This window comes from Chaetodon trifascialis, chromosome 17 (genome assembly GCF_039877785.1).
Source record: "Chaetodon trifascialis isolate fChaTrf1 chromosome 17, fChaTrf1.hap1, whole genome shotgun sequence".
NCBI classification, from domain to species: Eukaryota; Metazoa; Chordata; class Actinopteri; order Chaetodontiformes; family Chaetodontidae; genus Chaetodon; species Chaetodon trifascialis.
In genome coordinates this window covers 3788502-3800201 of record NC_092072.1, presented here as the reverse complement: position 1 = coordinate 3800201, position 11700 = coordinate 3788502, and the positions used below count along the sequence as shown (strand labels likewise).

At 42.4% G+C, this 11700-nt stretch overlaps 1 protein-coding gene across 1 annotated transcript in view; it reads right to left on the bottom strand.

Annotated features, from left to right (window-relative positions):
* Positions 1-2976: 2976 nt before the first annotated feature.
* The window catches only part of pvrl2l (PVR cell adhesion molecule related 2 like), a 260669-nt gene continuing 251945 nt past the window's right edge, over positions 2977-11700 (bottom strand). The window contains exons 7-10 of the mRNA XM_070985053.1: positions 11141-11270; positions 8687-8744; positions 6985-7080; positions 2977-5737 (exon numbers count right to left, since the gene is read on the bottom strand). Coding sequence (XP_070841154.1) covers positions 5531-5737; positions 6985-7080; positions 8687-8744; positions 11141-11270 — 491 coding nt within the window. The 3' untranslated portion in view covers positions 2977-5530. The remainder of the gene's footprint in view (positions 5738-6984; positions 7081-8686; positions 8745-11140; positions 11271-11700) is intronic.

The window sequence follows — 11700 nt, the reverse complement described above, 5'->3', positions numbered from 1 at the left end:
CACACACACACACACACACAGCTCGTCCTCTGTCATCACTAACTACATGTGTTTTCCTTCCTCATTACTTTTTTGTCTGTTCAGTAAAACTTGTTAAGCTGTTTTCGCATCAGCAGTTCTGGACATAATCCTATTAAACTTTTGTCCGTTTTAACTTCGTCTAACTTGTAAGAAACGCTTGCTGAGGCCATAACCTAAAAGTCTGCTCATCTCCGTCAACACGCCGTGCTCTGTGCTCAAACAAAGATGGACGCTGTCATCCAGATTCCAGCTGATACCGTTTGCAGATTTTAAGACTTTGCTTCTGCCCTGACCCTGTTAACCCTGTTAGCTTAGCATCATCGGTAGTACTCTGAGCAGAACTGAGCCAAACATCTATAATATGTTAAAAAAAAAAAGAAAATAGATTCAGTTGAGAGCAATGTGGGTTTAATGTTTTTTTTTTTTTGCGTAACGTTAAATCCTTTGAGTCGTCTCATCATATAAGGCCTCTCATAATTTGAAAAAAAGACTTTTTAAAGCAACTACAAGGAACTTTCTTTCATTTCGGGTTGATTTTGGCGGCCCCTCTGGACAAAATCGGTAGTGTTTCATGGAATGACGAGTGCATTTCCCATGAGCACCACTTCCCCATGAGCGCCTCCGGTCATTAAGATCCTGTTAGCTGATCTGTTTTGGAAATTTTTAACTGCTGTTTCTTGGTGTGTGTTGGTCATCATGCTCCTAACCACAGAAAGCTTTGCTTGGCTTGACCTGCGCTTTGGCTAACGATAGCCAAAGCATTAGCTAGCTCTGTTTTCGCCACCAAAGTAAACTCATATGTTGTTGTAAAACCACATCATGCAGTGTATATCAAAAATTAAATAGACATATTACATACCTGGAAGGAGGAAGAGGACCAAGGATCATTTAAGATCAAGCTTGAATACTTTCAAATCCCACAAATCACTCCATTTCTTCAATGACCGACCAGGGATGACTCGTGTTTCCACCCATGCTTCATCTCCGTCCTTTTTAGCTGCTTCTGTTTTACAGTAAACTTTATTTTTTCTCTTTGCTGATTCTGCATCAGTCATAATCACAGAATATAACGTTGAATGTTCCTCCTGCTTCCTTTAAACCGGCTAACGTACAACTCACTGCAAAACTTTGCTTGGAAAAACGTATCCTGTTAAGTCCTTGTACCTGCACTTTATGACATATTTCATGACATTTTATGAACATAAAAATCAAATTTAAGACCTTTTCAGACCTTCCATGGACACCCTGTTTGAGATTGAAGATTAACTAAAGCTAAATCTACGTATCACCTGAAGATACTAACAAGATGTCTGGACTTACCAGGTCTCCAGGTGTGCCAGTCTGCTGTTGGTGCTGCTTCAGTCTTGATCCTGGGAAGCTGTCAGGAGTTAACAACCACCCAGACCTCCTTTCCTTTTGGTTTACATTTTATTTGACAAGACAATGATCTGAAAAACATGTACAATAGGTTTCCCAAAAAGCATACAAAATGATAATCGATCTGTGATAAACAAAATAAATGAAAGAAAATTGAGAAACACTCACAAAAATATGATTACATCTCCAGTGTGTTTTTTTCTCCTTAGCATTGCCATCATCAATGTCAAACCCATCCTGTGTTTGTGTGTTTCCCCCTTTCATCATCCGTTATACTGTCAGACAAGAAGTGTGAGAATTGAAAAGCTAAAAATAACATAAAGAAGGCACGTCTGGCTCCGTGATGAAAAGCTGTGATGACAATGGATGAATGAGAGAGAACGGAGGGGGGGGGGCGAAAAAATACGAGGGCAAACAGATTCAGAGCGAACAGCGTTATCGCAGACATTCACAGCTTGTATTTCTGGCATCAAACCCGTAACAGGTGGCGGCGGGGGGACGGAGAAAAGCACCTTGGCCGAAATGCAACGCTGCAGCTTCCACCAAAGGGACGGACCCGGAGTTTTGATCTAACAGCTAATCCATTTAAAATCACTGCAGCTCTCCCACATCTCAATCTGAGAACTGTTGACTCATGCTTTTGGGAAAATGCGGCCCCTAAACTGAGTTTGAGTTAATAATTCTTTGCAATTTCCGTTTCAGGAGGCAGTTTCATGACCGTGTTCCTGGCAGTGTCAACAATTCAAGATATCTCTGAATGAAGCTCTGTTAAACGTAAGGCTTTGGGTAAAACTGAATGATCCCCAAATGAGACGGCAGAGCTGAAATTCAATACTGAACGCTTGCCGAGTCATTGGTCTCTGATATCATGTGTCCCAATGATTGTCTCTTCCCCTTCACCCAATCAACAGCGGCCTGCTGGCAAACAACATTAATCCACAGAAAAGTAAATATTCATTTAATTTAGGAAATTAATTTACAGATAAAAGGGCAAAATCATCGCATTTAATTCTGCTTCATGACAGTTTTTGTTGTGTGGCAGGGCTGTTAAACACATCATACGTGACTGTCTGACCCTGCGCCACATCAGTGCACAGTGGTCCGACTCCTCTTGCAAAACAAGGAAACAGCTTTTATCCCACAGCTCCATGAAGCACGCAGATGTTCCCTTTGATCAATACAAGCACCTCAGACACAAAAAGCAGGAAACGTTTACACCGTTAGCTACTGTAGAAGCCCCTATTTATTTGGTGCAGTTAGGCGGGAACCAAATGTGCACCTAAGCTAACCAGTTTCCACATCACGAGTCAGTCCCGTTACCATGAAGCAAATAAAAGACGTAAAGCAAAAGCTGTGACTTAAACTCTCTGTCGCGGTATTTCAGTTGGCATGCAACAAAAACGACAAATATATAAAGAAAAATAAAAGCCTCTCCTGCTAAGCTAGTGACGGTTAAATACCAACAGATGATTGTCATTCGTCAGATAAAGGAAAGTATTTCATTTGGCGCCGACCTCGTGGAAAGCGAAAGCTGGGATGAGAAATCTCTGTTTTCTCGTTGCAATCTTTTCAGTCCTCCAACATTTCCTCCCTGTTTATCTTATTATGAGCCTGGTTTCTCCATTAATGTGTCTCTCCTCTGGTTTAAACCTCTATCTGCCAGCTCCATCAGCGTTTCTACCAGTTTACGAACTGTTCGCTCTGCAGTGCATCCGCCGCCTGACGACGTTCTTCTGTGGGTGAGTTTAACTGGCGCGGTCAGCTACAGGCCTCCGCCCGACTGTCGACGTTATGACTCAGGAAGATTCGTGTGCCTCCGAGGTCTCAAGCAAGGGCTCGAGATTAGAGAGGAGAGGAAAGATTGCATCTCTGTGTGCGCTGCACTCTGTGGCCAAGAGAGACGGCGATTCCATGCTGACTGCATTTTTGGATCGGCGCTAAAGACAAAAACAGGCGGCCCGCTGAGCCGTCGCACGGCAGAAAAAATCCCGCTCTCTCAACTTAAATTGGACTTGTGCTCGTGGCGTGCGCGACGGTGACAGATGCATTGAGACGGCGATAAAAAAAAAAACACAGCGTCCTTTTTTGACATTCAAAAGTGGTTTTACAAATGAAGAAGATTATTCCGCAAACAGCCTTGGGAAAGTGTTTCAACAAGCCACCGATCATGCCATGCAGAGTAATATGAACAAGGAGTAAAATCCACACCATTTTGTTTTTTTCTTAATATATTCAAATAAAACATTTTAGTATTAAGTGACAACCTCAATGTACCAGTGAAAACTAAAATAGTAATATACACTTTTTTTTTTAAATCGCTCAATTTGACATTTAACAAGCTTCCATCCCCTGTACAGAGGCACTGATAACACCTACACTTGTTTATTTTTAATGTGTACACATTTCACCAACAATATATTATTCATCAATATTATCAATACTATTTACACTGTTCATCATTTGGTACCATCTGACATCTATGAAGACCAATTTTTGTTTCAGCCAGGCATAGTTGTTCATTGCTTTTTTTTTTGTTTGTTTGTTTGTTTGTTTGTTTTGCTTTCAACTGGACAATTGGCTGAAATGCAAAATGCACATTTCCTCCATGTGAAATGTTCTGCGTGTATCAGAGCGTGTGACCATTTTAATCAGTTAAAAATGGCTGTAATGGCAGTATTTTTCTGATACACGCCGAACACTTTCCCTCTCCCAAAATACATTCCTTATCACGTTTTCAACAGCTTAATAGTGTGATCTATTAAGGCGAGGACTGAATACAAACATTGGTGTTTCTGTGTGTGTGTGTGTGTGTGCACGTGTAAGAACCCTGTGGAGTGTGTGTGCTTCGCTGTAAACCCACTTTCTCTCCCAGCACACAGCCTTGCCAGCTCTTGCCGTTGACAGCAGCACATGTGAATGGTGGAATCTTAATCACGTATTGTTGCCAGGCTGCACGATGTCACTTCCGCCCCGTCAGCGCTAACGAGCTGCTCGGTGCTCTGGCGGTTGTTGTGGTCCGAGGCCCTTTGACAGCGTAATAAAGTGGAATGCTTTTTTACTGGGCTGCCTGGGCGAGAGTGGGGAAGGCTGTTTCTCAGAGTTATTGTGGGAGTCGATAAATAACTGAAATACTTTTTAAAGATCTCGGGTGATTCATCGAAGCTGCCCGAACAGCCGGATGATCAGGCTGCAGAATCCCCGGGACCAAATTCAGCTGAACGTAATTCAAACCCACCCGGCCAACCGTGGAAGAAAAGTACTTTGAAAAGATTTCAAAGATGGTATTTTTACTTGCTCTGTAGTACAAAGCTGCAACAGGAGCCTGTTGTTTTACTTAAAGAGGAGATGATGTTCAAATCGCTTTCCACTGCTGTAAACAGAAGAGTCCGGGACCGGCAGCTTCGCATGTAACACTAATTCAGCGATGGGGACATTGTATGTTCATGGCACAAAATGTTGCATATAATATTTCATACTGAATCCACTGAAAAGGCTGTTGTCTTGCTGTTTTCTTTTTTGTTTCTGTTTTTTGGTGGAAATTGGGATTTGCAAGCATCACACAAGCAGAGCGCTGTGTGTTAATTAGCTGAGGGGAGTGTTCCAGTTCACCTACATTGCAACACCTCTCCATGTAATTAACATGCTGTAAAAGCCGCCTCATCATTTGCAATACACGTGATTTCAACAGCTTGTCAGATATCACGAACTGCTGTCGGTGCATCTAAAATTGCTTTGAAAAGTTTGATATTTTGTACTTGATTTTGATTTTCTTTTCCAGATATTTGAAATGTGATGATGATTTAAAAAAAAAAAGAAGAGAAATCCCTTGCTAACAATCATAATGCTCAGCAGCTTCACTGGAAATGAAAACACTGATAAAAACGTGTGTTTCATGGGGAAATGTGAAAAAGGAAATAAAAAACAGAACACCCGCTCCACGTGCCCGCCAAAGAAGAATGAACAGACCTGCAAAACGTCACCGTATGCTGGTTAAAACTGGCTAAAACAGATTTTAAAAAGTTTCATGTGTAATAGATCTGATTTCGAGTGTGCTCTCCTTTGCTTTCCATGCAAATTTAGGTGACCTGGAACTTGCCCATACGCCCGTGATGTGGTGCTATGGTTGCCATGGCTACACATACATGGCGGGAGACACGAAGCTCTCGCCGCGAGAGATGTTGGCAGCCGGCGGCTCGCGGTTGGACGAATCCAAGTCGTTGCCGTGGTGGCCGTCGACGGCGTGGTCTTTGAGTTCGTTGATGTTGTCGTATTTGGTCGAGTCGTCCAGGACTGGGGGGGCGCCGCCGTTCAGGGCTCCGGTGGTCTCATCATCCAGGTTCTGCAAGATTCACGTCGAACATGTTTAAGGGAAATAGAGATCATATTACATGAAATTAAATTATTCTACATTCAACTCACCAAACAGGACACTGTAAAACCCCTTTACAAAGCAGGAGGATTATGGGATATGAACGGTGGTGGATGTGTTATAGGAATACTACAGGCACAGTGTGTCTATGATCCTCTCTCTACCTGTCACTTTGATCATGAAGGTATCGATTACAATAAAGTTTGTGATGTGGAGAAAGACACAACAGGTTGTTTGCAGTCATATGATGTTAAATCCAGATGGAGGGCAGGAAGTGAAAAATGCAATGGACGGGATGGAGGAAAGAGGAGCGAAACAGGGTGCAATGTTTACGTTCAGCTGTCTTATGTGAAACTGTTAACGCCAATTTTACAAGTCATAGTCGTGTTGCTTTTAGCAACCCTATCACCATAGATTTAAAACAGCAGCTAACGTTAAACCATTTCCACCATCATCATCATCTCGGCTCCTCCCGGCCACAGACTGTCCAGACTGTTAAAAAGTAGGTTTTTCCAGCGTTTTTCAGCCAATTTCTTCCCTCATGAACAACAACTTTTGGTACTTGTGGTTTCTTGGTTGATCGATTAGAGCGACCAGAAATGATGCAAACCATCTTGAGTGTGTGTTATAGCGCTTCCTACGCAGAAAATCACTTCCTGCCCTCCATCTGCACATGACATCATATTGAAACAACCTTTAAAACAAATACATCTGTTACTTCAGCACCAGGGATTTATCAGTACACTGATGTTTCAGAGCCACAGTCAGGTCATTGATTAACCTGCACAAATCTCAGTCTGATAAAGGATCAATGAGTCGAACAGGCAACACCAACATATTCAACAAAACAACCCCTCTGCCCCTGCACTTCCGCTACTGGAGGATGGAGGGGGGAGGCACGTTAACAAGGGGGGGTGCTTTTTGGTCATTTTGCTAACAAGGGGGGCGGCACCCCCCAATCAAATTACCTATTGGATATTAAGGAGAGATGAAAAGACTTTCATTTTTAAGTTAAATTAAATTTTAGGCAGTTTTAATAATTACACAGTCGTAGTGCACTGTGAATATACTTTGATTGATTGGTACAAAGTAGAAATACCATGACGTCCCTCCAGCACAGTGTGTAGCTGTCCACACAGATATGGAGCCCACTGTGACTGAGCGTGGCTCGTGTGTCAGTGAGCAAAAACATGGCTTTGTGTTGGTGCGTTAGTTACCGTGACAGGCTCTCCCCCTGTGGGCTCGTAGTAAACCTCTCCCGGGCTGAGAGGTGCTGTCTCTGTGGCCGTGGGAGGCTCTGATGGCTTGTTCAGCTACATGAGCAGAAACCACATCAGCACAGGGACGGGAACAAAACAGAAACAATATAATACAGCCGAGATGACGGGAGCTGGAGACCATGCATGAAAACAGGTTTATATTTATAACCGAGCTGGAGACTCGAATCATAAACAGAGACTATGAAGTCACTGAAATAAGAAATTACCCACTCCTCACAAGCAACAGCCGACATTTGACATCTGCTGCTGCAGCCTCATTGAGTCTGGTATGAACCGTAGTTAATAGTGGCTTATTTCTGCAAATGTTAGCAAACTTTAACTGGCTGCGTTACTGATGTTAAACCAGTAAATTCATGTCAAACTTAATTATAAGAGATACACACGATGAGGTCTGTAAGGGGCACACATCTTGACAAATGATCCTGTCTGGCTTTAAAGGTTTTTATTCTAAAATTACTCGTTTTATTCCCTTGGCTGAAGTCATCGTTTTATTGGTCAGGATAACACTGCACTCACAGAAGTATTTGCTGAGATCTGGGAATGTGATTACACTGATGAAAACAGGTCAGATGGGGCAAGAAAAACGAGCAGTCAGACAGTCAGACTCGTTTTGAAGGGAAAATGGAGGTGAACGGCAACATTATTACCCAAACTGCCTGCTGCAAGCGTCCATCACAGTTTCTGGTTGTTTCACACAGTCTCAAGCTAAATCTTTCCTCTCTCCCAGAATTCAATACTAAATACAACCGCTTTGCAACAGCTGATACATTTTGAAGGAAATTTGCTTAATAATGAATGTATCAGTTAAATGTTCACTGGCAACATTTTTCATTTGTTTCCTCTAAAACATACGATGATCTGCTTGTTGTCACGACAGCGTTGACGCAGCTAAGGAAGCGCACTTCAGTGACATTTTAGTCGTCATGTGACTTTTACATCTCAGGTCACGTGCTGATTCTTCCTGGTGAAGGCTGAAACGTCTCGTTGATTGTTCTTTTTAATGGTCCTGTGATTTTGGTAAAGCTTTTAACAGCTGTTAAAGTGCTAGCAGCGCTCGGTTAGGGTTCTCAGTCTGGTTTAATACAGTCCACAGTGACTTGAGACGCAACATGAGCACAAACAGGATGTGAACCCCCGCACGCTGGTGTCCTGAAGGCTGAATATTCTGCATTTAGAGAGCTGAAAGACTTGATGTAAACTTGCCCTCAAAGACTGGAGGTTTGATTTGGACTTTCCACAAAAGCTGCTCTCTAACACACTGTGTGTCTAATAAGCCTCCACTGCCGAACCCTGTGACCCCTGCCTGGACATTTACAGGCTTTTACACATCTCTTATACATCTAATCAGCATAAAATTGCACAGTTTTAGTCTCATTACATAATGTGGTACACGCACAACAAAATGTGATAGAATGAGGGGATAAAACAAGTGGAGGGGGAGGAGAGGAGCGCTCTAATGGAGCTCTTTACAAACCGAGCTAATTATTTCGACACATAAGCCAACTCAGATCTCCAATCAATAGCCATTAGCCCCATTATGACTGCCCAAATGGACTGCTTGTGTGTGTGTTTGTATGTGTGAGCCGAATATAACCACGGTGACAATAAAGATTGATCTGAAGCCACGTCGACCACTCACCATCTCTGTTGAGCTGCCTGCCTTCACAGGGGGAGGGGGCTTGTGCTTGGGGGGGCCCCTAGTCGGAGACAAGACAAAGATAATGGAGCACTGATCGCAGCTTCCTTTAGACATCAGATTTCTTTGTATCAAATAAAGAAACAAGCTGTCCAACTGAGAGCGCGCACACTGAGAAAGTCCTGAAATATTGATCTGTGAAGACATCCCATTGTGTCGTTAGTCCACTGAGAGTCTATCAATGAATCTTTTCATGCAAAGTCCAGCACTTACTTTTGAAAAAGGGACATTTTCCAGTTGAAGTGGTGAGTTTTGTGGTGCTTGGTCAATCTTTTGCACATTTTAAACCCACTTAAAAACAGATGCATTTTGCATTTTTAGCCTTCATATTTCTATTGTAATTTTCTATTTAGGATTCTTGACTTTTGCACTACTTGTTTTTTCTTTTCTTTTCTTTTCTTTTCTTTTCTTTTCTTTTCTTTTCTTTTCTTTTCTTTTCTTTTCTTTCCTTTTCCTGTGCTTCTTGTGACTGCAGCGCACCAATTACTGAGGTATATTCCTTGTATGTGACAACCTACTTGACAATGCATCTGTTTCTGATTCCTTTTGAGTCAGACGCAGTGTTCAATCTGTGGATTTGTATTAACAATGAAGAAAGAAAACATTCCTCCTTTGCCTCAGTACTGATGCTGAAACTTATTACTTTGCACAAAGACGTATATGTAAATATGTCCTCGATGAGCTTTATTTGAAGAGAATTTCTACTTAGCTGACCGTCTTTAAATAACAAGTTTGGACAAGAGACTTGCAGAGAGGTGATGATTTGGTTAATGTTTGCAGAGGTTGTGCTAAAATGTCGTTTGAGATCTTGAGTAATATCAAAGATGCTTGTGCGAGGAGACACAAGCTCTTGTTTTCATGCAGCAGGATCAGTAACTATCACCTCATTAGTGCTTTTTATTTTAGAGACCTGTCCCGCTGCAAAACACTGATAAAAATGAATTTAACAAACTCAACAGCAAATGTGCTGCAGCACAGAGGTCCATCAGATAATAGCATTAACCTCCACACACAGCGGCACACTCAGCCCACACGTCCCCCCGGTGAGGAACAGAGCGAGAGGAACAAACGCAAATCCAACAGGAAATCCACACAGATACAAACGCCTGGTCTCCGTTTGTGGCTTGTCTTCTCCTGTGTGTCTCTTCCTGCAGGAGGACACAGACGGTTTGATGCATGGTGACGCATCAGCCACTGCACACCTTGTTTGGACATTCTGTGGACGGCTGTTTTTAGGAAAATATTGCAGGTTCATCATCATTATGACTGGAAAATCGCCTGTTTAACACGTCCAAACATTCATTTGGATTTCTTTTTTATCTACCTGATAAATTCAGAGTTAGAATCTTTATTTTCATTTAGGAGCAGTGTGGAGGATTAAAGGGGATCTACTGGCAGAAATGTTGTTTTCATCAGCGTAAAATCCCCTGAAAATCAGAATAGTTATGTTCTGGCTACCTTAGAATGAGCCCTCTATATCTACAGAGGGAGCAGCTCCTCTTCCATGGAGTCCACCATGTTGCATCACCGTGTTTCTACAGTAGCCCAGAATGGACAAACCAAACTCTGGAGCGCCTTTTTGGCCACCAATGGCTCAATCCAACACACTGGAGATTTAAATGTCTGCTAAGTCACTGTCTGTCATATTGAGGTAACTCAGTGGTGATGGAGCCCACTGATGAACGTAATATTTAGATATTTGCAGTATTACAAATATGCAGAATTACATAAAGAGCTCATTCTAAGGTAACAGAAAAACAGTTTTTCTTAGTTTCAGGTTATTATACACTGAAGAAAACATGCTGATGAATCTTCTGCCAATAGATCGACCTAAATCTTACACACTGCTCCTTTAAGGGCTGTATTTTTGCAGTCATGTTTAAAACAGAGGTCAGAGGTCATTCCTTATTTATGCTTTGACCCTGAACCTCATCGTTGCTTGTAACTTTGGTAATCCTCATGACCTCATGATTCCGCCGTTGCTTCGCTGTGATTGGCTGCACATGTTTGCAACATACAGTAAGTGTGAATCTGATTAACCTCTCTGACAAACAGACAGGGACCAATGACTGTTAACGTGCTGGAGACCCTGTTGTTCCACAGGAAGCCTCAGTCGCGAAAATCACCTCTTAAAGTGGAAATAAAACAGGGAAAATTCCTGTTTACAGCTGCAGGGGTGAATGGGGGGGCAGGGGGCCGAGCATTTTGGGAATAAAATGTGCAGGCGGTCTCACTCTATAAACTTCAGGTCAGGATTTGTGACCGAGGTACTTCTGCCGGGGCCCTCCTGACATGTAATAAGTTTTAATAAGCCTTAGTGCCAGAGGAGGAGATTAATTTTGCTCAGCAGGTTTAATAAATGATGAAGCAGACGCAGGATCGCTAATGAAGACTTACTCTCCGTCCTCTTGGCGCTTGCGGATGAAGAAGACGATGCCGATGATAATGCCGATGAAGGCGAGGGCGCCGAGGATGCCGCCGATAACAGCGCCTGTCGACGGGCCTGGAGTGATTTGTCGCTTCTCTTCTAGAATGAGCAAAAGACACAGAGAAGACGAGGAGAGAGAATTTTATTAGCAATTCATTTAAATTTCATGCGACTGCTTCTGGAAGCGTAATGTTGCTCACTTGCAATATTTGTAATTTTTATGTGCTTTGCCGCTGAAGTCTGTGAGAGGGGAAACACTGTGTGGCTGCGTGAGTCAGCAGTATTTCATTATTAACTGCAGCTGAAGACAATGTGTAAAACAAACACACGCAATGGAAAATGGAATATCAATAATTTAATGGAATATGTGTAAAATGAATCATGACGAGTAATCCCCAGAGCAGCGTAATGCAGACGCAGGTAATCAAAAGTTGGGTTTGTGTTCAGTGTTTGTGTTATTATGGAGTAACATTGAAGCACAGTCGTATAAGAGCAAAGAATTCGGTGTGAGTCGTAAAATGAAAGCAGC